At 44.5% G+C, this 26047-nt stretch overlaps 2 protein-coding genes across 2 annotated transcripts in view; one reads left to right on the top strand and one right to left on the bottom strand.

Moving 5' to 3' along the window:
• Window positions 1–10138, bottom strand: part of KCNK13 (potassium two pore domain channel subfamily K member 13) — an 89522-nt gene extending 79384 nt beyond the window's left edge. Inside the window, exon 1 of the mRNA XM_008518524.2 lies at window positions 8908–10138. Coding sequence (XP_008516746.2) covers window positions 8908–9247 — 340 coding nt within the window. The 5' untranslated portion in view covers window positions 9248–10138. The remainder of the gene's footprint in view (window positions 1–8907) is intronic.
• LOC139079442 (proline-rich proteoglycan 2-like) lies at window positions 9679–22134 on the top strand. Its single transcript, XM_070594502.1, has 4 exons — window positions 9679–11171; window positions 13739–13833; window positions 16137–16190; window positions 20111–22134. Exon 1 carries the CDS (start codon window positions 9821–9823, stop codon window positions 10748–10750), a length of 930 nt encoding a protein of 309 aa, XP_070450603.1. The 5' UTR covers window positions 9679–9820; the 3' UTR covers window positions 10751–11171; window positions 13739–13833; window positions 16137–16190; window positions 20111–22134.
• Window positions 22135–26047: the final 3913 nt, after the last annotated feature.

Raw genomic sequence — 26047 nt, 5'->3', positions numbered from 1 at the left:
TTGCTCCCAAAGAGAATGAAGCCCAGAGCTCACAGGTGATCAAAGCTCTCAGTGGGGTCTCAGACTCTTGAGTTACGCCGTCATCAGAGCTGTCTGACCTGGACAGTGTTTTACAATTAGAATCTGAATGCCTGTGGTGGGGCTGCTCTCTTCAGGGCACAGGCCCCACTACTCCCTAATGTCCCACATGACAAGCTATACTCATTTTCATTAATAGTCTGACCCCTGGGTCCACTGACCACAGGGTTTCCCTTCCAAGGAGAGGTGATCAATAGAAGAGATACCAGGTGATCAGAGAATGGGCACAATAAACACTGAACACTTAAGGAGGCTTCTAACAATGGCTCTCTAGCCAAAGGAAGATGCAGTGGGCGTGCCAAAGATGCAGCATTTGAGAAAAGTGGTGTGATGTCTGGCAGTTCAGACAAACCGAACTGAAGGAGGCAGAAGGCTGGAGAGTGAAGGGGGAGCAATGTAATGATGGACATTCCTCCTAAGGAGGTGCGTTTCCCCACTGTCCTCAGCAGGACCATGTGCTCTGGGTCTGAACACAGTAATGTCCTCTGCAGGCTGAGAGTGTTCCCCATGAATAAAGTCACTAATGTACTGGTAATCATAGTCACCTCCTGCTCTTCTCTCCTTCCTTCTAAGGGGGAAGGACTGTTGCTGGCTGAGTCAGCTCCCTGGGCTATCCTTAAGCATGGGGAATCCACATGAGAGGCTGAATGAGAGAAAGCTAAAGGAAGGTGGAGAGGTTAAGTCAATCGTGATAATAGCACAGAGAGATTGGCGAGGGGGGGACCAGGAGGGACGGAAAGACTGAGAAGGCTGATGATTGGAGACAATTTGGGGAAGGTTTCAGGGATAAAAGGCCCAGAGCTCCTTTGAGATATGAGAAACTGGGAGCGGAAGAGAGAGGGAACTTTCCTTTGTATTATATATTAGAGACTCCTTAAGATTCTTTAGAGACATGCAAGCAAAAATGGAATTTATTTTTTCATTACTTTGGGCTAATGGACCAAGCTTTTTTGAATGGAATACTACCTTGAGAACCCCCAAAGAACCCAAGAACGATGTGGGTTCCATTCATACCAAACCCATCTCTCCTTGATAGAAAAAGATATGCAGGGGAAGAGAGAACAGGACGTAGTTTAAGACAAAAGAAGAGGAAATCATCATGTTTCATAATATAAACAAGAATTTTTAATGCAACAGGCAGAGATTAACACATGTGTCCTGCAATGCTGGAGAGTGGAGAGTGAGAGCTATGGCCTGCAATATAACTCTGATTTCCAGATCCTGAAATTTTCCAAGTAGGAAACAAATAATCGAGCAAATCCAGGGTTCGCAGAATGGATAGTCTGTGAGTTTCCCCACAAAATTTGAGAAGATAGATTCCAAGACAGGTGGTTCTCTTCCCCGGCCTTGAGAGAATGCAAATTCCTACCAGCCACTCTTCCTGCTCCCTATTTTCCCATCACCAGGCATTGCTCCTCAGCTATAATCTTAAAATCCACCCATCATTGTTCACGTGAAACAATAATGTTAAAGTGCTTTAAAAACTATGGCTATGACTAAAAGCTGGCAAAATACTGAACAACTTGCATTCTTAGAGATCTGGATGGGAAGATACTTTCTGAGCACAAAGACAATGGAAGAAACCACAAGGAAAGACTGAAACATGAAACCGCACAGAAATTAAAAAGATTTCTATATCTAAATAACAAACATGGAACAAAAACAAAAATGGATGGAAAGTATGACACAAATACGATGAAGGGATAAAATCCTTACAATCTAAAGCACAGGTATACAATAATTAACGCAACATCCTCCCGCTCCTGATAGAAAAACCGGGGAAGGATTAGCTAGTTGATTCAGAGAAGATGAACTATACATATTTTTAATAAATACTTTAAATTCATCAACTTTAGTATAAATCAAAGAAATTCTAATTATAATGAGATTCATTTTTACCTAATTACAAAATGCTCACACTATAGTGGGAGACCATCTGATACAAAATACATTTCAGTGATTTTAAGATGTACCTTTTCCCAGCATTTTAATATCTCTGAAATTGGGAAGATCTTGCAATTGCTAGCGTGTCTGAATTTAATTGGCAGCATTCTTTTCTTTCCTAATGGTACATAAAATAATAATTCATCTTGGATTCAATAAAATGGCACTTTAGGTTCAACATAGCATGATAAACCAAACTATTAACAGTGATTCTTGTTGGATAGTGGAATTGTGGGTGATTTCTACTTTCTTTTTTATACTTTCCCCATATATTTCCAGTCTTCTCAAATGAATATGTATTTCTTTTACCATCAGACAGTAAACAAAACCTGGGTCTAATCCTGACTTTGCCACATTATAGCTCTGTGGTCCTAAATAAGATATTTATGCTCTCTGTACCTCAGTTTCCTTATATGCAAAATGGAATCAACAATAACTTCTCTGCCCACCTCACAGGGTTTGTGCACAAATGCTTTGTAAAATATAAAGTACCCATTCAATGTGATTTAAATCTTGACACACCTAGGACATCCACTAACGTGGCACATCCATTAATGTATTCATGGGATGTGTTAATTCTTTCTGAAGGCTTGTTCATCACCTTTGTGATGCCAGTTTATATAGATTTATATGGTGAAATGGTGATTCCCAATATTGTGTTGTTTGAACAGGATATAATTTGATTTCAAAAGCTCTTTCCTCCACTTTGTTCCCATGTAGGAGAAAACAGATTCTGAAAACAATATTCAGTTCATCGCCACATAGATTTGCACACTGACCACACCAAATCACATACCTGTCAGCTCAGCTCCTGAACCCCACGAGAGCCTTGTAGAACACCGCTATGCAAGTGCTAATCACCAGCCACACCCTGGGCCAACAAGGGGAGCCAGTATAATTATTTCTGTTTAATTAAAATGAATGAAACTGTTGTTGAAAATCTGGTCACCTATTTTCACCGAGGTGGGGCTCGGCATCTCTGCATCTGAGCTTCTCAGATCCGCACAAGCAAGGGTCCCTTTCTCAGCCTGAGCCTGTTGCGTCCTTGCATCTGGATAATGCTGCTCTCGGTTAACTTGCTCCTCACATACTTAACTATCAGCTGGTGAGGAGGTCCGCCAAGGCAACAGATGAGCACATCTTGCCTTCTCGCCATTCCAGCCTGGTCACTGGTTTGTCTATGTTCTAAAGCTCAGGGTGGGCTTGCCTTCGTCAGCAACATCACAACACACTGGCTTTCTAGACTCCAGATTTCCCAAACTTTAATGTGCCTATGACTCACCTGGGTGTTTTGTTAAAGAGCAGATCCTGATTCAGTTGGTCTGGGGTTGGCCTGAGACTCTGCATTTCTAACAAGCTACTAAATCATGCTGATTCATGGACCACTCTTTGAACAGTGAGGATCCTGGTAAGTGGTCTCAATTTTCAACCCTATACCAACTCCTATCACACTTGCCTCAAGCATGCTCCCTGTATTGCCTACATCAGAGCCATCTGGGCAGGTTTCTTAAAATGCAGATCCACTGCAACAGGAGCTCTGAAAGAGGGGACCAAGCACCACACGCCCCTCCGGTAAGTCCTTACGGACACACCGCCAGCAGAGAATCCTAAATGTGGATGAGACCAGCGGAGGCTATCTGCTCGCCCTGTGTGGCTTTGGACTTTGGCAGAGGGGCTTTCACTGAACTGCACCTTGCACTGAGGGATGCTACGCCACGCAGAAGCACACGGTTCTCTCTCAGATTTATGACCCAGATGCTGGGGAGAAGATCACTCACCACATTATCGTGTCCCTTTCATGCCAATCTGTAAGAGAAATTTTTATTCACGTCTGTAAAGGCTGGTGTCTTCCAAGCAGCCAGCCTGGATAAGGTGAACCTTTTCACGGTTGTCTTTGCCTCTTAATTTTGACAACTGAAAAACTCAGAGCCAAATTTGGGGCTCGCTTTTGGCAATTATGCAAGTCCTCTAGACATGTATCTCTGTGTATTAACAATCTGTGGCTTAATTGTCCTATCCTACTCATGTTTTCTCATCTCCCCAGTGTTTTAAATCCACTAGTATCCATTTCTAGTGCACTGGATGTATGCATGTGTGGAGGACATCCGTACTGTTCACCAAAATCGAGTCTTATCCAATTCTGGACTCCTGGGAGAAGTGTGTTTCCCAAAGTCGTTGAAGTTGAGTGAGGCCATGTGACTTCATTTGACCAATGAAATGTGCGTGGAGGTGACTTGTGTCACTTCCAGGTGGTGGTCATTTAATTGCTGGTGCTCCAGTCTTCAGCCTTTTCCTGCCCTTCCTGGGCAGTCCCGGAATGCATGCTGATGAAGAGGAGACACAAGATAAAAGAAGCCTGGAACACTGAGCCAACACAGGAGACGGCTGCCCTGGGGAGTCGCCGTGCGCACCGTGGGCTTTGTGGATGTAAGAAGTAAACTCTTGTTGTGTTAAGCTGCTGAGATTTGGGGGAGCCTGTTGCCACGGCATACCCTAAGCCTAGCCTGACCGTATCATACACAAATAACCTCAAATCCTCTTTGGGCAGAAGCTGAATTGTAAACACACAGGCAAACATAGAAACACATTCTTAGCAAAAGCCTATTTCAGAGAAAAGATATTTACAGAAGATTATTTACAGGATATACTGTCAATCTACTTCTCTGAGCATTTCAAATCAACATCCCTGCATTGTGTTTTAACATTCTGCTCTTTATAAATTGTGGTAAAATACACATATTTATCATTTTAACCATTCATAATTGTACAATTCAGTTGTTTTAAACGTATTCACAATGTTGTATAACCATCACCACTATCTACATCCAAAACTTTATCATCCTCAACAAAAACTCCATACTCATTAAACAACAACTCTTCCTTCTTTCTTCTCCCAGCCCCGATAGCCTCTATTCTACTTTCCAGCCCTATGGAATTTGACTATTCTAGGTACCTCATATAAGTGGAATTATGTAATATTTGTCCTTCTGTGTCTGGCTTATTTCATTAAGTATAATGTTTTCAAGGTCCATCCATGTTGTAGTATACATCAAAATTTCATTCCTTTTTATGGCTGAATAGTATTCCATTGCTTGTGTGTACCACGTTTTGTTTATCCACTCATCTGTTGATGGACACTTGGGTTGTTTCCACCTTTTGGCTATTGTGAATGAGGCTGCAATGAACATTGGTGTACAAATACCTGTTTCAGTCTCTGCTTTCAGTTCTTTTGAATACATACCCTAGGAGTAGAATTGCTGGGTCATGTGGTAGTTCTATGTTTAACCTTTTGAGAAACAGCCAAACTGTTTTCCAGTCTGCTCTGACTTTTAAATCAAAGGTCTCAACTAGACAACAGTTACATGAAATCTTCAATTGCATTTTCCAGGAAAACGGTGTTTGTCAACATCATCCACTGTCCTAGGCAGTGGCTCCTACATAAAATGCCAAGGGGAAGATATTTTTGAGGATGAGGTACTAGGAAAAGGTTTATGCTTCCTTTCTCCTGATCATAAGAATTCCAGTACAGGTCATGACTCTGCCATGGAGCTTGCAGCCAAATCCGAAGCTTGAATAGTCATTGTTGATGCCCTGTCTACACCCATGAGATCCCTTTTACCATTTCAGGGCACACAGCCTAACTTCAAATGGCCAATGCCTATATCTTTGTCAGAGGGCGACCCTTGGGCTGTCCATGAAAAATCAGGCCAGAAGTATCTGGGAATTATATCCTTGAGCTTCCCCTGCCCTTCAAGCAGCTTTTAACCAATTACTGACAGGTGTGGGTATATAAATACCCCCAGCTCTCTTGCCTGGGATAATCCTGGGTCATGAGCTTTGCATTGTTTTCAAGCTTCCACTTGGGATTAAGTACCAGTTGCCCACTGTGGTTTCTGCCTAATAGCACACCCCATATTGACTCATTTACCTTTCTTGTATCACTTCCCCCTTCACCTGCCTATATCCTTTGCACTTGCCAGTAAACGTGCACTCAAATTCTTGGCTCAAAGTCTGCTTCTAGCAGTTTCCTAGATCCATTTGCTTCCCATATTTCTGTTCTTCCTTTCCCCAGTTCTGAAGTTTTGTTTACACTTTATGATTATTTTACCGTATGCTTTTTTTGTTGTCTGTTACCTCAAAGTCTTTGCAGAATAAAGCATAGTGGAACTAATTTTTAGAAGAAAAACACCATCATGTAATGTTATGATTTAAATACACGGTGTCAACGGTTTATAGAATATGATCCCAATTTTAAAAATTACTTACGCGCGTATGTGTATGCATAGGGAAAAAAGAACACAAAGAAATACACCAAAATGTTAACATGACTAACTTGGGGTAATATCATTACAGATAGTTTAACTTTTTTCTTCTTTATATTTTATTTTTACAAAGAACATGAAGCTTCAATTTCCTCATCTATACAATGGGGATAATCGAACCTTCCTCATGGAGTTGTGTCAACTGAAATTAAGTGTGAATGCCATAGAGCAATTAGCTGCATCACATATTCACATATTAATCACAGTATGTGCCTAACATGTACCCTAATAAAGGGTAGCAGGTGCCGTTACTGCAATAGCAATTAATGGAACAATTTAAAAGGAAATGTTAGAAATGAAAAAGTAAAAGTAAGCCCATACTTACATAATGCTTTGTATTTTTTAAGGAACATTCATTTACACGAGGTCATCATCCCTCACAAGAACCCTGCAAGAAGGACAGGCTTAGGGGAAGGAAGTGGGCAGGAGACAGAACTAATATTTATTGAATAGTTATGATGTGCCCGATACCAAGGTGGGCACTGTGTAGACATCTCAGATGAGAAGGATGGGGCTCAGAAAGCTTAAGAAACATGCCCAAGTTCCAGAGCCAGGACCAACAGCTCCAACTGCAGACTCAGTTCTGGTTTCCTTCTATTCCACCAGCTACATTATTATATTTGCACCTCAAAAGCCTGTGTTCTCACACGCCCACCCATCCATGACATTCTCAGTTCCTATGGCATCGATGATCACCAGTCTATACACACGCTCTGCTCCTTCCTACTTCCATGTCCATGGAGAATACCAAGGGTGGCTTGTGGGAGGGGGATTTAGCCCCCCAATCTGCCACCAAAACAACCCCATATAAATAACCTAAATAAAAACCCTGCACTTTCTATGCAAACACAGCAGATTCAAGATAAGTTTCACAGGAACACTTCCCAATCAGTTTGTTTGCCCCATGTCCTCCCTACTGAGAAATGCTGGACTCGTCTTTTGAGACATGGGAGGTTACACGATGAGGCACTTCGGGAGTTCTGCTAAGAGTCCAGTGGAGAGTGTGGGCTGGGGAGACAACCATGCAGGGTGTTACTCCTGCATCCTCTTCAGGGCCCCACATTCTGGTCAACGTGGAGAATGCTGTGAGAGTTTTTCTTGCCAGATTCCCAGTTACCGTGGTGTTATAATGGGCCTTGGATGGGCAGAGCCACCTGGGATGGAAAGGGGTGGGGGCTGAGAGCCGGGCTGTTTAGCACAAAGCCCTTCCGATACAGCCCGAGCGTCCCTAATCATGCAAGTCCTCTCTGCCTTGCCTCCTACTCACCAACTAAAGCCCTGGCTTCTAGACTATGCTGGGGAAGTCGTTCTTGACTGATCAGGCCCGAGGCTGATCTCTGTTACGCTTTGTGCTCCTTCTCCTGGCAGAATGTCTACCTAAGACAATCATGCGTGGGAGCTTCAAGGCAGTTTGCCTTGTCGCCCTGCCTCACTGACAAGCTCTCCCAGCGAGCACAGGGGCCATAGTTACAAACCACCTGCACCCTGTGCCGTTTGTCACTGTGAGCCCTGTTGCTGTTCCTGGCACTCTGGCACCTGGTAGCCACTCCCTTTCTGCATAGCCTTTCAAAGCTCCTCCTTCCTCTGCTCCAGTTCTCTGCTTACCTCAAAATTTCTACAGCATCTTCCCCAATCCCCTTCAAGAGTGAACACCCTTAAGGGATATGGTGCAAAGACTCCCAACTTTTTCCTTCTGCTGGGAATAAAGGCATAACCGACCATAGCCATGCCACACTCCTGCTCAAAAACTCTCAATGGGTCCCAGTTGCCTCTAGATAAGTTCTAGCTCCTTAGTCTAACTGTAAAGGTCCCCCTCCATCCCACTGGCCAGGAAACTTTCCTAGCCTTCTTTCCACCACTCCATACAGATCAGGCAGCTCATGGGGCCCCTGAAAGCAATTCTCTCCTCCAGAGTGCAAGCACTCAGTCTTCTAAGCCAAATCCTCCCTGACACTAACTGGTTCAGCCCAAAGATCACTTCTTCCTGCCACCCCCCTTCATGCTGGTAGGAAGCAGTTCCATCCTCATCAGCACTTTTGCCTCCTTACTTCCAATCTGGTATTGAATCTGATTTTGTCTCTGTAAATTTGAATTCATGGGCACAGTCTTTTCAAGTTCGTGCCTCCCTCTGACCAGTACCTTGTGCATGGTACTAACGCAATAAATGTTTACAGGTTCCTGTCCTGATGTGTAAGCCTTCTCCCTGAAGTTCCGTGAACTCAAGCTCTGTCTCCTTAACTAGACTGAAAATCTCCCAGAGCAGAGCATCTTCAATTAAGGCTTATTCAAAGCCCCTGGGGACTTTGACGGCGTGCAGATGCTGACTCAGAAGATCTGGGGGAGGGGCTGAGGCTGCATTTATAAGCAGCTTCCAGGTGACGCCGAGGCAGCTGGTCGGTGGACCACATTTAGAGAGGCAGGGAGGCAAAACCACCTGTTGATCAGGTAACAACTCACATCTCTGCAGCCGGGCTGAGCGGAGGGGTAAATAGATGCAAGGTTAAGAAGCACCCAGCAGGGGAAAGGCCAGTGAATCCGGCCGCCCTCCGCCCATCCCACTTACCTATGGTGGACACGACGGTGCCCACGAAGTAGAAGGCGCCGGTGAAGTCCCAGCGCGGGCGGGCGTTGTCCACGCGGATGCCGGCCTCGGTGGCCTCCTCGTAGTGGCGGAGGAAGCCGCGCAGCTCGTCGCGGCTCAGATTGTGGCGGCGGCTGAAGTTGGCCAGGCGCTCCTCCCAGCGCTGCTTGGCCTGGCGCTCGTGCCCCAGCTCCAGCGCGGAGAAGACGGCGGCGCCGCCCAGCAGGTAGAGCACGATGAGCGCGGCGAGCAGCAGGAAGCGCGCGTTGTCCTCGTTTAGGTGGCCTGGGCCGCAGCTGCAGCCGCAACTTCGACCAGCCATGGCCGGTCCCCCGGGGGCAGCCCCACGCCGGACGGCCGTGAGCGCGGGCTGACTCTCGCCCAAGCCGCCCAGGAGGTCGGAGCTCGGCGGGATGCTCAGCCCGTCCCCGGACGCCCGCTGGCCGCCTCGCCCATGACCGCCGGGCGCTCCCCCAGGCTGCGCGGCTCCCGCGGCCGCCGCCCCGAGCGCTCCAGCGGCGCCAGTTCTCCACGTCCGCCTTGATTCCTGGTTTCAAATCTGCTTTTACACTGCGGTCCCCGCCCGCCTAGGTGTTCTCCTAAACGCTGACGGTCCGAGGAGCCCGGCGCGGAGTCAGCTTCTGCTTGGCACGAGGATGCGCGCGCTCTTTCCACCCTGGCACCGGCCCCGCTCAGATTGGGGAGGGGGGCGTGGCGCGTCTTCAGGGCGAACTGCGGCGGGCTTGAGTTTTCCCCGAAGCCAAGGTCTGGGGGCCTGGGAGGCTGGCGGGTAAGCCGAGCCCCGCGGTCTCCGTCTCTTGGATCGTTGCTTCTCAAGCCGCCGACGGCTAGGACGCGGGGTCTCAGTCGGCTGGCTTTGGAGGTACCTCCCCAGATGGATCCGTGGTGCTGCGTCCCAGTCTTGGCGTCGCGTGGAGCCTCAGGTGTCTCGGTTCACCGACCCGGCTGCCTGGCTTTGAAGCTGGAGCAGGTCCCGGGCGGGCGCACGGACAGTGGGACTGTGCGGAGCGGTGGCCTCGGTTTCCGATCTCCCGCCCGGCCCCCAAGCTGCGCAGCATCCAGCGAGCGGACCAGCTGGAGAAGGAGACCAGAAAGGGAGGTTGGAATGAGGGCGCAAAGGAAGTTAGGGGCATCTCCCCCGGGCAGCCTCCCTCGCCTGGCCGGGACCAGAACGCCCTTGGCCTCCGGGTCTGCGCGGGGGCGTCTTCCGCCCCCACGTGTCGGCGCTGCAGGCGCGGAGCGCGCTCTGCAAGCCCGCCCCAGCTCCTGGGGAGGCTGTCAAGGACCGGGGGCTGGAGGGGCCCGCGGCCAGGAGACCGTGACCCCGGAGAATTCCATCTCCTCCACCTGGCCTTGGCTGCCTCGGTGCGCTCCAGAGCTCGCGCCGACAGGTCTCCGCGCAGAGTGCTTTCCCCTACCCCAGGCAGACCAGCGGCAAGGCTCCCCAGCAAACGGCGCGGGCCCCCTCCCTGAGACCCCGCCTTTCAGGGGCGCCGAAGCCGCGCTCGAGTCTCACCTCCCAGGGAGCGCCCCCTCCTCGCTGCAGCCCTGCCCTGCAGAGCGGCGCGGGGGGGCAGAAGTCCGCGCCGGGCTCTGCCTTGCCTGGCCGGCCCGCTCCGACGCTGCAACAGGTGGAGCTGAGCGGCTGCCAGCGGCAGCGACTCCACCCCGTCCCCCGCCTCCCGGACGCGCGGGGCCGCCCCCAGCGCTAGTCTCCGCCTGCTCATGGTCGGCTGTCGGCGGGTCCACCCGGGGACTTCAGCGCTCCCATCCCGGGCGTGCAGATTCGGGTAGTGGGTGCTGAAGAGGTGGTCAGGTGCTTAGCTGACCTGTGCGGCCCCTCACGGGCCAGAAGAGGGCGCTCTGTGCCCTTCAGACACATCTCGCCCCACCTGTGTACCGAGCCACAGGCGGCCCCTCCGGAATCACCAGCCCCTGGCATGTGCGAGGGAATATGGATACATTAAGGAATGGATGCGTGGGCATCTTCGAACGAAGTAGAATTTCCCTGAGTGTGGTCCCAGGCTCAGAGCCCACCCACCCACCTCTACTCACCAGGAACAGAGAATAAAGAAACACACAGCTCTGGATTCCAGTACATCTGCCATCAGAAGCCTTGATGCTCTTCTACGCCTCTCAGCTCTCTTATCCACTCCCGAACGCTCCTCTTTTATCCAGCCTACTGGGGGCAAGAGCTTTAGGGGGACAACTCGTATACACCCAGGGTGAGTCCTGCAATTACTCTCCCCACTCATTTTATTATGAAAAATTTCAGACATAAAGTTGAAAGAATTTTACAGTGAACACCCATATACTCACCACCTAGATTCTACAGTGAGCTTTCTACTATACCCGATTTATTACATATCTATCCCTCCTTCCTTCCACCCATCATCGATCTTGTTTGGATGACTTCAAAGTAAGTCGTAGACATTGGTATTCCCCCCCACCACCCCTACCCCATACTTCTCCTGCATATCATTAACTAGAGTTCAATATTTATTTACCAATTTTTTTCTTTTGGGGTAGATTTACATACAATGAATTGCATAAATCTCAAGTGTACCATCAGATGAATTCTGACAACTGCAAACTAAACTCCTGCCTATCCAACCTGTCAACCAAATGTCATCAACAGGTCACGTTCCCATATGTCCCTTCGCAGCAAATTCACCACTCACATTCCTCCAGGGAAAATCAGTTTTGAATTTTTCTACCATCGATTGGTTTTGCCTTTATAGAACTTAGTTTTGCTTGTTCTAGATCTTCATATAAATGGAATTATACAGTTATGTACTCTTTTGTGTAAAGTTTTATGTTTTTGAGATCTGTTCATGTTATATATCTTAGTAATTTATTCATTTTTACTCCTAGTTTTTAATTATTTGACTATATCATAGTTTAATTCATTCTCTTTCTATTTATAGAAACCAGGGCTGTTAGAAATTTTTGACTATAGTAAATTGTTAGGGACATTCTTGTCCAAGTATGTGTGGGGATGTTTTCATATCTCTCGGGTAAATACCTAGGAGTGGAATTGTGGTATGTATTTAGTTTTATAAGAAGCTGCCTAACATTTTCCCAAAGTAGCTGTACCAACCAGCAATGTACAATAGTTCTGGATGCTCCACATCCTTGTAAACATTTGACAGTATCGATCATTTTAATTTTAAACAGACTGGTTGGTGTGTAGTGGTATCTCATGGTTCAATTTGTATTTCCCTGATACAATATTTTGCCCATTAAGAAAATTTTCTCTTTTTCAGTATTGAGTTATAGGGATTCTTTATATATCTAGGACACCAATCCTTTCTCAGATCTTGTGAATATTTTCTACCAATCTCTGGCTTGCCTGTTTATTTTGTTAAAGATATTTTCTTTTTTCTTTTTCTTTTTTTTTTTTTTGGTGAGGAAGATTTGCCCTGAGCTAATATCTGTTGCTAATCTTCCTTTTTTTTTTTCTTTTTTTGCTTGAGGCAGATTAGCCCCGAACTAACATCTGTGCCAGTCTTCCTCTGTTTTGTATGTGGGATGTCCCCACAGCATGGCTTGATGAGTGGAGTAGGTCTGCACCCAGGATCCAAACCTGTGAACCTGGGCCACCAAAGCAGAGCACACTGAACTTTAACTACTTGGCCATGGGGCCAGCCCCCTAAAGATATTTTCTGATGGATATAAGTTCTTAATTTTGGTGAGGTCCAATTTGTCAATGTTTTATGTCTGGTCTTCTTTGCATGCTAAGAAATCATTGCCTCCCTCAAGCTTGCATAGGTTTTGTTTTTCTGGTTTTTTTCCCCTAGAAATTTTATAGTTTTAGCTTTTATATTTGGGTCTATGATCCATTTTAAGTTTGTTTCTGTATAGTGTGAGGTAAGAGTCAAGGTTTACTTTGTCCATATGCATATCCAGTTATTTCAGTGACATTTCCTGAAAGGACAAGTAAGAGTGAATTTATTTCAGAAATCTGTATCCTGCTCATTATTTGCCTTCCTTATGCTAATACCATGATATTTGGATTACTTTTGCTTTATCTGGAAGTCAGGAAGTGTGAGCCCTCCAACTTTGCTCTTTTTTTTTTTTTAAAGATTTTATTTTTCTCCTTTTTCTCCCCAAAGTCCCCCGGTACATAGTTGTATATTCTTCATTGTGGGTCCTTCTAGTTATGGCATGTGGGACGCCGCCTCAGCGTGGTTTGATGAGCAGTGCCATGCCTGAGCCCAGGATTCGAACCAATGAAACACTTGGCCACCTGCAGCGGAGTGTGCGAACTTAACCACTCAGCCACAGGGCCAGCCCCTAACTTTGCTCTTTTTTAAGATTTTTTTTTTTTATATTACAAGACCTTTACATTTTCATAAAAATTGTAGAATCGGCTTGTTAATTTCATCAGAAAAAAGCCTTGTGGGATCTTGGTTAGGATTATGTTGGATCTATTTTGGGGAGAACTGACATCTTAATTCATAAATGAGGCATATCACTACGTTTATTTCAGTCTTCTTAGCAAGTTTTCACATAGAGATCTTGCACGTTTTATAAATTCATTCTAAAGTATTTTGTTTTTTGATGCTATTGTAAATGTAATATCAAGATTTCATTTTCTAATTGTTTACAGTAGTATATAAAATACAAATGAATTTTGCAAATTAACTTGGTTCCTACAACCTTGCTAAATTCACTCACTAGTTATAGTAGTTGATTCCTTTAGGATTTTCTATGTAAATAATGTCATCTGAAATAGAGTTTTGCTTCTTCCTTTCTGATATTTATCTTTTTTTTTCTTGACTTACTGCAGTGGCTAGGACCTCAGTATAACACTGAATAGACGAGGAGGAACCAGATATCCTTGTCTTGTTCGTGATCGTAGAGAAAGCCTTCAGTTTTTCACCAGTAAGTATGATGTTAACTGTGAGTTTTTCATAGATACCCTTTATCAGGTTGAGGAAGTTTCCTTTTATTTTGTTTCTAGTTTTCTGAGAGCTTTTTAAAAAATAAAACGTGAATGAATCCTGAATTTTGTCGAATGCTTTCTCTGCATCTAGTACAATGATCATATTATTTTCTCCTTTATTCTATTAATATGCTGAATTTCATTGATTGCTTTTCTAGGGTTAAGCTAACCTTGCATTTCTGGGATAAATTCCACTTGGGGTTCCTACTCTTATTTTCATTCTTCTACTTCCTTTTGACTTTACTTCTTTTTTCAGCTTCTTATGGTGAATTCTTAAATCACTGATTTTACACCTTTCTTCTTATGTGAGCACTTTTTTCTTTTCTTCTTTTTTTTTTTTTTAAAGATTGGCACCTGAGCTAACATCTGTTGCCAATCTTCTTCTCCTCCTCCTCAAAGTCCCCCAGTACGTAGTTGTATATTCTAGTTGTAGGTCCTTCTGGCTCTGCTATGTGGGATGCCGCCTCAGCATGGCTTGATGAGTGGTGCCATGTCCATGCTGAGGATCCAAACTGGCGAAACTCTGGGCTGCTGAAGTGGAGCGCACAAACTTAAACACTCAGCCACAGGGCCAGTCCCCTTAATGTTAATGTTTTAAAGCTATAAATTTCCCTGTTAGCCCTATGCTGGCTGCATCCTAGAAATTTTGGTATGTTGTATTTTCATATAATTTTGTTTAAAATATTTTCTAAATTTTTCTTCTTTGACTCATGAATTATTTAGAACTGTGTTACTTTCCAAATATCTGTTTTTAAAGACAAATTATTTCTAACATTTTCAATGTGGTCAGAGAACCATATTCAATATGCTACAGTCTTTCTAAATTTGAGGCTTGTTTTATGGCCCAGCATACGGTCTATCTTAGAGAATGCACCGTATGCGCTTGAAAATGTGTATTCTGCAGCTGTTGGGTGTGGTGCTCTATAAATGTCAATTAGGTCAAGGTAGTTGATAGTGTTTTTCAGATCTTCTGTTTGTTCTAGGTATTCTATCAACTGAGGAGAGGGGAGTATTAAACTCACCAGCTCAGTGATTGTGGAATTGTCTGTTTCTCCCTTTGATGATGTCAATTGTTTCAGGTACTTTGAAGCTCTATAATTAAGTATAAGCATTTATGACGATTATATCTCCTGATATAGTGAGGCTTTTACTTTTATGAAATTTCTCTCCCTATCTGTGGTAATACCCTTTGCCTTGAAGTATACTTTATCTGATATTAATGTAGTCACCACAGGCTTCTTTTACTTAACATTTGCATGGTATCTTTTCCATTGACTTTTGACCTATGTCTTTATGTATTTAAAGTGGATTTGTTATGAACAGCATACATTTTGGTCTTTTTGTGTGTGTGGTCAGCTCTGACAATCTCCACATTTTAATTGGATGGATCAGACCAATACTGTCCAATAGAACTTCTGCAATGACGGAAATATTCTATACGTGTGCAGTTCAATATTGTAGTCTAATACGGTGGTGACTATTGAGCACTTAAGCACAACTGGGGAACTGAATTTTTAATTTAATATTAATAATTTAAATATCACACGTGGCTTGTGGCCATCATCGTAGGCAGCATGGTTGAGACCATTTACATTTAATGTAGTGATTTATATGACTGGATTTAGGTCCACCATTTCACTATTTGTTTGGTTTGCCCCCATTGCTTTTTTTTCCTCTGTTCCTCCTTTCCCATGTTTTGGATTAACTGAATATTTTTTAGAATTCCACTTTATCTATTGACTTTTTAGCTCCATCTCTTTGCATTATGTTTTAAGTGGCTGCTCTAGGGATTAACTTTTCACAGCTCTCTGAGAGTTAATATTGTACCACTTTGTGTAAAATATAGAAACCTTGCAGCTGTACAGGTTCGCTTCCCACCTTCTTCCCCACATCTACTATGCTACGGTTGTCATTCAAATCACATCTCCGTGTGCTGAAACCTCACAATACAATTTTTGTTTAAACCATAATATATATTTTAAGGAAGAGGGAAGAAAGTAGTCTTTTATATTTACCTAGATATTTACTGTCTCGATGGCTTTCCTTCCTTCCTGAATATTTGAGTTTCTCTTTGGTATACTCTCCCTTCAGTCTGCAGAATTTCCTTCAGCATTTCTTGTATTGCAGATCTACACATTTTTAGTTTTCCCTTATCTGAAAATGTGCTTGTTTCATCTTCGTTCTTGAAGGATATTTTCACTGGATATAGATTTCTGAGGGGACTTTTTTTTTTTTCTTTCAGCATGTTCAAGATATTGTTGTACTGTCCTTTGGTCTTCAAAGTTTCTGATGAGAGGTTAGTGGTTATTCAAATCCTTGTTCCCCTTTCCTCTAGCTGCTTTCAAGATTTCCTCTTTAAGTTGGTCTTCAGTAGCTTGACTAGAATGCACCCAGTGGGGTTTTCTTTGTATTAATCCTGCTGCTTATTCACTGAACTTCTTGAATCTGTAACTTTATGTCTGTCACCAAATTTGGGAAATTTTTAGCCATTATTTCTTCAAATATTTTCTATGCCCCATACTTACTTGTCTTCTCCTAGGATTCCAATTACATCTAAGTTACATCTGAGTTCCTAGTCCCCCTCCCTTTTTTTCAATGTTTTCTTTTTGTTCTTCAGATTGGATCATTTCTATTGACCTATCTTCAAGTTCCCTGACTCCTCTGTCATCTCCATTCTGCTATTAAGCCCTTCTAGTCAAGCTTTTAAATCAGATTATGAGTTAATAGGAAAAAAAAAAATATATATATATATATATTTATATATACTGCTCTCTGCCTCCATTCCTGGCATGGATTCCTAAAACCCTTATAAATTCCTAAGGGATAAGAACACTTGGAGAAGCTCTTGTTCTAATGAGGTGACTCCAGGTGGCTCCTGGATGGGTGCTGGTCACTAGAAAGACCAAGCCATGACTAGAAGGTGGAATTTTCAGCCTCACCCCATTCTCCTGAGAGTGGAGAGGGGCTGGAAACGGAGTTAATAATGGATCATGCTTACGTGAGGAAGCCTCCATCAAATCCCCACAGTATGGGGTTCAGAGAGCCTCCAGGTTGGCGAACACATCCACCTACTGGGAGGGTGACACACCCCAACGCCAGGGGGACAGAAACTCCTGTGCTCCGGACCCTCCTAGATCTCGCCCTATGTATCTCTTCATCTAGCTGTTCATCTGTATCCTTTATTATATCCCTTAACAAATGGGTAAATGCAGGTGTTTCCCTGAGTTCTGTGAGCTACTCTAGCAAATTAGTTGAACCCAAGGGGTGGGTCATGGGAACCTCTGATTTGTAATCAATTGGGCAGAAGTAGAGGTGGCAACCTGGACTTGTGATTGGCATCTAAAGTGGGAGCAGCCTTGTGGGAGCGAGCCCTTAACCTGTGGAACCTCGCACTATCTTCAGGGAGATAGTATCAGAATTGAGTTAAATTGTAGGGGCCGGCCCCATGGCCGAGTGGTTAAGTTCATGCACCCTGCTTCAGCGGCCCAGGGCTTCGCAGGTTTGGATCCTGGGCGTGGAGTTGAGGTGGCATCCCACATGCCACAACTAGAAGGACCCACAACTAAAATATACAACTATATTCTGGGGGGATTTGGGGAGAAAAATAAAAAAAAAAGAATTGAGTTAAAATGTAGGACACCCAGCTGGTGTTGCAGAATTGCTTGATGTGGGAAAAGCTCCCACACATCTGGTGACCAGAAGTGTTGTCACTGTGATAGCAAAGTGAGAGTGAAGGAGACACATGGAAGGGAAAATTGGTTTTTTTCCCCCCTAACACACAGATATTGTATTTTTCAGTTATAAGATTTCCATTTAGTTCTTTAAAAATAACTTCTATTACTCTGCTGAGATTACCGTCTTTTCATTCAATATGAAAATCTTTTTTTACATTCTTGAACATAATCTTAATGGCTGTTTTAAAATCTTTGGAAATTCTTGGGGCTGGTCTCCTTTGCTTGTCTTTTGAGAATGAGCCATGCTTTTCTGTTTATTTGTATATTGAACGATTGTGAATTATATCCTGGGCATTGTAATTGATGTATAATTTATGATGTTATAGAAACTCTGGATTTTATGTTCCTCTGAAAAGAATTGAATATTATTTTTAAACAGGCAGTTAACTTAGCTGAACTCAACTGCAAAACTGTCTCCCCTGCAGTGGGAAGTAGCTCAAATTTTAGTTCAGTTCTTCTGGCCATCGCTGTGCATGCACAGTTGCCTGCTCTGGTCAGCCAGAGATCTGAGCAGCATTTTTATACAGAATTTGGGAGTCCCCTCTCTAGCTCTCTCTTTTCTGTTGTTTCCCTCTTCACTCTCAGGGGCTGTGGTTGCTCCAAACCCTGTACCCTGGGTCTTCAAGCCAGCAAGACTGTAGATTTTCCACTGGAGGTTTCCCTGACATTCATGGTGCAGACTGAGACCTGACCTCACGCCCAAAGTGGTTAAAAAAAAAAAAACAAAAAACAGGAAACTCACCCAGTGCAGTGCTTTTCTTCCATTTGTTGACTTGCTCCAGTTTCTGCCTGCTTTGGGGTCACTTTCAGTAGTTGGTTTTTAAAGAAGTTTCTTCCTAGAGCTTATATATGTATTTATTTTTAAAGGTTTTATTTTTCCTTTTTCTCCCCAAAGCCCCCCGTTACATAGGTGTGTATTTTTAGTTGTGGGTCTTTCTAGTTGTGGCATGTGGCACGCTGCCTCAGCATGGCCTGATGAGTGGTGCCATGTCCACACCCAGGATCTGAACTGGTGAAACCCTGGGCCGCCGAAGCAGAGCGTGTGAACTTAACCACTCGGCCACGGGGCCTGCCCCCCGGAGCTTATATTTTTTGTGAACAAATTGGTTCAATAGGAGCTATTCGGCCTTGCTAGAAACCTGAAGGTACTTGGTTTCCCCTGCAACATTTTATAATGAAATTTTTAAACATACACCAAAGTTGAAAGAATTTTACAGTGGCAACCTAGATTGTACAATTAAATTTTCCTATACTTGCTTTATCATATACCTATCCATCCATTAAGACACATTACCTTTATGCATTTCAATGTAAACTGCAGCCATTAGTACACTTTGTCCCTAAATCCTTCAGCTATGTACACCATTAACTTATGTTTGAGTTTATGTTTAGTTTTTTCTTTTGATATAGAATTACACACAAAGAATACACATATCTGAACTGTACATTGAGTTTTTAAAAATCAACTTTATTGAGCTATACTTTACATACAATAAAACTTACCAATTTGGTGTATAATTCAAGGGGTTTTATAAATGTAACCAATGCCATGATCATGATAGAAATATTTGTCACCCCCTCATGCAGCCAATCCCCTCTCCCCACCCCTGCATTTATTTTTAAGGCCACCCAGTTCTGCTTTGAGTGGAAGCCAGGGAGCCACTCCAAGAATAGGAATTAGAGACCAAGGGGAGAGGCTGCCCACTGCCAAGTGTGTCCTGGGGTGCCAGAGAAGAAAGGAGTGGAAAAGTGGAACCAGGGCTCAGGCTGGGTTCTTCAGAGTATTTCTAGATTGTCTCTAGAAAGGTGTTAAGTGGCTCATCGAGACCACGTGATCCATTTCCTTACCTAAAGGCAGATTCTGCCAACCAGACACAATGATAGATGCCTATTTCTTGAGCCTATTATGATATCAGAGGAGTTCAGGCAGCAGGAGCTTACTCTCATGATCTTCAAGAAGAATGCAACCTTAGGCAGGTTCACATACTTTTTGAGCCTCAGTTTCTTCATTTGTAAAATGGACTTTCTCCCGGGGTGAAGTGGGGAATACCTGGCACATAACAGACACTCAAATATTAACTGCATGAATGCATCTTGTAAACTGTAAAGCTCTTTGCCAAGTAATTATTTTTAGTGCCCACCATGTCATTTCTGATATTGAAGGAGGGTGGGTATATATCCTTTCTTTGCAAATTTAGGAGCTTCTCATGTCAAACTTAGACATTCTCATAATGTGTAAAAAAAAATCCTACCCCTTCTGCCATATAGGAGACCCCTCTCCTCAAGCCAGCTGGCCCCTTCTTCATGCCCCAACCAACTGTGCACGCTCTGCCCTTGGGATAGTCCCTCCATAGTACGTCATAGATCATTCCTTCCTTCCTTCTAGAAATGCCTCAGAACACAGCTGCCCTAGCAACCTTCCCTGATCCCTTCCAGCCCATTCAGACCATCCCTCCAGGTCTCCTCAGTGAGTTTCTTTTAGGCACCTGAATGAAATGCTCAGCAATTCCCAGCATGACTGCAGGATGAGGAGACCGAGTTGTAAGGACGACGCTGCATGAGGGGCTTCATCGTGGTGACCACAAGGCAAGCCCAGCCGCTCTCTCCCCAAACCTAAAGGCTCGTCAGATCCATTAAGACCCTCACCTCCACCTTCTGCCTCTTCACCAGCTATCAACTCACCCCTGGGGTTCACAGTCACATGGACTCCGCAACCCCACCCTTGGTCCCACTCGACCACCACAAGGACTTCTTCCCCAGAGGCAGCAGGCAAGGTGGATAAAGTACCTTCAGGGCAGGAAGTACGTGGGTCAGCTCCGCAGAGCCGCACGGGGGGTGTTTGAGTGCCAGGGCCAGGGATGGGGACTTCCTTGTGAACGAAGCCCCCTTCCCGTGGAATCGGGAAGGGTTCCACCCTGCTGCAGCCAGGACTCTTAAATCCACCCCCGTCTTCCAGAAACTAACCACGCTTAGTAGTTTGGAAGCAATATTTGTGGAAAAGCACTACTTTTTCAAAAGGCATGGGTTTTAGTTTCTACTACTTGATTTACCTTTCCTTAAGTGTCCCAGAGGGACTGCCAGTTCCAAGCACTTTCTACTTGCCGAGAATAAGAATCATTACAACTTACACTTACGGAGTTCCTGCCAGTGTTTAAGAGCAGGGTTTCATGGGATCCTTCCAACAATCCCATGAGGCAGGAAGGATAGGCATTAGGCTCACCTGACAGATGAGAAAATGAAGACGCATAGGCATCGTGACTTGCCTAAGGGCTGACGCCGTGGAGGGAGCAAAGCTGGGACTGGAGGATTCTAAGGAATCCTGAGTGAGTCACCTCCCAGGCTCCAGCCATCACCCAGGTGCCCATCTGTCTTCAGTCAGAGTGGATGAACCAGCAAACCTGGGAAGGAATACATTTTACCTTGTAACCCCAAACGCACTGGTAGATAGATAAATTGAAACAAAAATAACCTTACTTTGTGCTACACACAGATATTTTCTACTATATTTCAAAGTGCTGGTCATGACCCCCTAAACTGATTTCATAACTCACTAAAGGGTTGGGACCTTCAGTTTGAAAAATCACTGTTCTATAACACTCAGATTACAAGAGTTCACTTATTCATGCAGCCTTTTTGAGAAACTAGGTTTTAAAATGTCCTTCTTAACTTCCTTTTGCTTTTAAATAAAATCTGCATGCCTGCACACATTACTGAAGGACAAAGCATAAAGAGGCTGCTCTGGGACAATATTAACACTTCACCTAGAGATACTTCTTGCTCTGGAGCAGACTTCAGGCACGTTCCACTTGTCTTTGGAGAATTCGGACCTGCCCCCTGCTCCCAGGAGCAGCCCCACGATGAGGAGCGCTGGCATCAGGGGTGACAAGCTGGCCAGTCGGCTGCGTCAGGGAACTTTTGCTGGAGTTATTGGGAAAGAAATATTCTTTCCTCTGGAATGACTCTCTGGAAGGAGTATGGGATACTGGAGCTGCGGGGGTGTGCAGATTTTGGCCTCCAGGTGGACAGGGTGCTTGAGAATGATGTTCATATTCCAAAAGCAGAGCTGACACTTGGAGACAGACTCGGTTACACTACGATCCTCTGGCTCCAGCATTCTCTCGACTTTTGTTAGTCTCTCTCATTGCTTAAGCCTAATTAATTTGGCTTCTGTAACTATAAAAGCATCCCGACTAATGTGTTCTTTCATAAAATTATTGAACAAAGATTTACAGAGGCTTTACATTTTAGTAATGTCAATTATCTGAAGAAAAAAAATCAGCATTCAGCTATCATGTTAATTTCTAAAGAATCTATGAGCAAAGAGCCACCCAGAACATACACAGTGGCATCATCCTTGTCCTTGGAGCCAAAAGGGGATACAGATGAGTTGTGTGACCTTGAACTTTTTCTCCCTTATAAAATGAGGTATCCCCTGCCCCACGTGTGATGATGTGTATAAAGTTACCTGTCATCATCACTGACCCATAATAAATTCCCCATGGACACAATTTCTCCTTTGCCTTTCCTTTCTGAGCTTTTCTTGATTCATCTGTATTAAAGACCGGCCCAGTTCTTAATAAACTGCAGTATTGCTTGCCGAAAGCCTTGCTACAAAGGGAACAGGAGAAACTGAGCCAGTGCATTAGACCAATTGATGTCGGTCAGACTGAGTTTCAGTGGAGCCTCAGGTGGGCCGAAAGGGTAGAAAGCGGACTTCAGACGCGGCAATTGGATTCTGCTTTGATTGAGACAGACTTGCTGGGAGCCCTGTAAGACATGGAATACAGCTCGTACCCAGACTTTCCACGCGTGGGCCTGGGGTTTGCTCACCACCCCGTTACTGTATGAGGTGTCCTCGTTTCCTCACAGCCCAGCAGCCCATTTCCTGGGCTGCCTCTCGCCCTCCCCGATCTCGGGCATCTTTTCTGCTGCCGTCTCTCCTGACACGCGGCCTGATCTCTTCTGCTCTGTGCTTTAATTCTAGCGGGTCCATGGAACCAGCAGGTTTCAGTGAGAATTCAAGAGAACGTACTTAACATGGCAAAGTTTTCAGCCCTCGATGCTCTCCCTTGAGAGGAACCTGCACCACTGTCAGCTTCTGGCTTTAATAATTCAGTGGCTCAGTCCTGCATGCTAATGCGACATTTAGTGGCTGGTCCGATGTGCTGCTAGCTGGTTCTGTCACGCCAACCATGATTTGCTGTTGCAGTGGATGAAAGCGCGCCCTGTTTTGTAGCTACAGTTACATACACACACAAGGCCTGCTCCTTGGCTGGAGCTTGGGAACATCTGCCACACTTGCTGTTTGGTTCCTCACAGCAGTATGGCCTGGGTTCAAATCCCAGCTCTGCCCCTTGCCAGCTGTGTGACTTTGGACACACAATTTTCGTTTTCCCATCTCTAAAATGGGAATAATAGTACTTCCTTGATCGGGTTATTATGAAGATTAGTTAATACACATAAAACACATAGAGTATTTGGCACACAGCAGGTACTCAATACTTGGCAGTTAATGTTATTACTCAGGAACCAGTGGATAGAGACTGGGCTCAGAGGTGGTCACTTGCCTCAACGTTGGGGTCCTGGTTGTGTGTGTTGCTGGCATCTCCCAGGAGCAAATGGCTGCACATAACCCCTCTTCTGAGCCATCTCATCTTTTGTTTTTGTGAATCCTATCATAGAAGCAAGGGCCACTTAACACATATAATTTACTAGCTATAAAATGCAATAAGATAAAATGCAGTAGAAATAGACAGACTTGCTTGGAACCCTGTAAAAGATGGAATACAACTCCTACCCAGATAAAAATGCAATAAGAAATTCTATCTTTGTTTGTAGTACTCTTTTTGTCCTGGATATTGTTCGAAATAAGTAAGCTACTAAACTTGGAAAACTTGTCAAAGGTTTTATCATACTGGGATCTGACCCATGCATGACATGTAATTAGCATATCATCAATAGAATTTGAGATTTAATCCTATACAGTAGTTAAGCTTTTATTTCTGCCATTGTTTCTGCAGACTTTTATCATATTTTGTCATAATAACATTCATCTGTCAACACAATTGCCAGGTTTTATGAATGTAAATAAGAAGCCTATCCAAACATTTTCTTTGATGTATTTGTCTGTCCAAAGCAAGTATTCTGAAGGAATTCTCAAGGAAGGGGTCACAGCTCTAGCATTTCTCAAGGAAGATGGGAATCAAATAACCATCTAAGTCATCTAAAAACTGGTTTCACAATGGATCAAACGCTATCAGATGTAATTTCCCTACAAGTGAGCTTTTAATTTCACATCAGAAAAAAGTGCCAAAATCAAATCAAGATTCTCATTTTAAGCATCCTGAACCTGATGAATAAACCATATTCATTTGAAAAGTCATGGAATATTAATGAACTTCTATTAAGGATAAATATGTAACTTCTACACAAGAACTCAGGAAAACAAACCTTGGCTATGTTGCTCATTTGTGGGACCTTAAGAATGTTATTTAACAGGCTGATGTGAGGATTAAATGTAAGGCACTTATGCAACAGGAAGAACTCAGGAAACATCGGCTGTTACTATTATTACGTGGAAGAATACAGCTTCCCAAATCAGTGAACTTTAAGGTTGACTTACATCACACTATGGATAAAACCAGGCAGCTTTTCTCACAAATGTGATGATAAAAAAATAATTGGGGGGGGGGGTGGGGGGCTGGCCCTGTGGCATGGTGGTTAAGTTTGGCATGCTCTGCTTCAGTGGCCCGGGTTCATGGGTTCAGATCCCAGGCATGGACCTACATCACCCATCAGCCATGCTGTGGCAGTGACCCACATACAAAGCAGAGGAAGCTTGGCACAGATGTTAGCTCAGAGCGAATCTTCCTCCACAACACAAAAGAAACAAAGTAATAATTTAAAAATCTGACCTTCCTCTCTCACCCCAAGAAAGAAGCTGGTGGCAGACCATTCCTCTCTTCATACGAGAATGCTTGGGAAGTGGAGGGGGGACGTGGAGTCCTCCTGCCAAAATGGCAGGTGACTTCTTTTAAGGTATCATGTGTCAGAGTTGACAATTTTCCACCTCAAGAAATTTTTTAGGTCTCTTAAATGCTCAAGCATTCAGAATATTTCATTGAAATTCATCATCGTGAAAATCTCATTTGGACTTTTGGCTCCATGTCCATCTCTGGAAAGGATGTTAGGTAAGATTTCAAAACAACGAGATAAAACTTTTTATGAAAAAAAGGCAGTGGTTCCTTTTGTCCACATGCAGAGAAACTCCTTAATCAGCTGTTAAGTCTCCTACTTTGACAGTTTATGAAGAAGCAAGAGGTCAGATTCTTTATGTGGAGGTTTGTCCTTAGCAAGTATAAAGTCAGTGGACAGTGTTTCCATAAGATCTGAAAGGGCAGGAGGAGGTTTGAGAAAAAAGGGTAAAAGGCGGGAATGTAGCTTCATGCACAGAAGAGAGGGGAGGGTTCCTTGAGTTAGGGAGAAACAAGTGTTAAACCCCAGGCTGAGAATAATGGAAGGAGTTTCCTCAAAAACATTAACAGGTGTGTTTGATGATGTTTTTTGTAGCACTTCGGGTAATTTAGCCAATCCCACTGAAAAAGGACCAGATGGGGTAGAACTGCTTGTTTTCTGTGTTCCCATGTTAACTATTCTTGGGGCGTTATTTCCCTTGTGTGCTATCAACCGTGACTAGAAAGTTCATGGTCCTGACCCTACCTACGCTGGCCTGGCTCAGCCCTGCTCTCCCTGAGGCGACCAGAGCAAGTGGCACAGGAGGCTGCTGTCAGGGCTAGACCTGGACACCTACTAAGTGCACAGCCCTTGACCATGGACCTACCCCGCCCGTTCTACAGAACTTATCTGTTACTAAATGGCCCTCCAGGGCCCTGCTGGGTCCAGAGGAGTGCTGCTCCAAGTGTGGCTCATGGACCAGGGCCGGTCTGGGATGAGCACAGAAAGTGGAAGTGAGCATTTGGAAACACTCAGAGCAATTTGACGGTGCTGTGACACCCGACCACTGATTGTGTATTCCATCAAAGTATCTGTCCACAATGGAGTGGGGGAAAATGGTCCATCTCCGCAGATACTGTCCACTACACTGCCCTGGAGCTCAGGCCACCGGGCAGCACAGAACAGGCTGTGGATGCTGCCAGACCTGGTCCAAATACTGGTAGGAGTGCTTTCTAGAGGTATGACCTTAAACAAGCACTTACCTTTTTGAGTCCAGTTTTCCCCAGGAGGGAAAGGACAATGTTAATGCATCCACTGTAACAGCTGCCAGAGAGACCACTATGTGGTCCTCACTCCGTGCAGGCACATACTCCAAGTACTTTCATGTGTTAATTCACCAGAACTCAATAACCCTCTGCAATGGGTATTATTACCACACCCTCGTTTTACAGTTGAGGGCACCAAG

Source organism: Equus przewalskii, chromosome 25, assembly GCF_037783145.1.
Source record: "Equus przewalskii isolate Varuska chromosome 25, EquPr2, whole genome shotgun sequence".
NCBI lineage: Eukaryota > Metazoa > Chordata > Mammalia > Perissodactyla > Equidae > Equus > Equus przewalskii.
Note: the sequence above shows the minus strand (reverse complement) of the source record. Positions and strands in the feature narration are given on the sequence as shown.

Excerpts from the sequence above, each read along its gene's own strand:
- LOC139079442 (XM_070594502.1), top strand. The coding sequence starts at position 9,821 with ATGGATCCGTGGTGCTGCGTCCCAGTCTTGGCGTCGCGTGGAGCCTCA.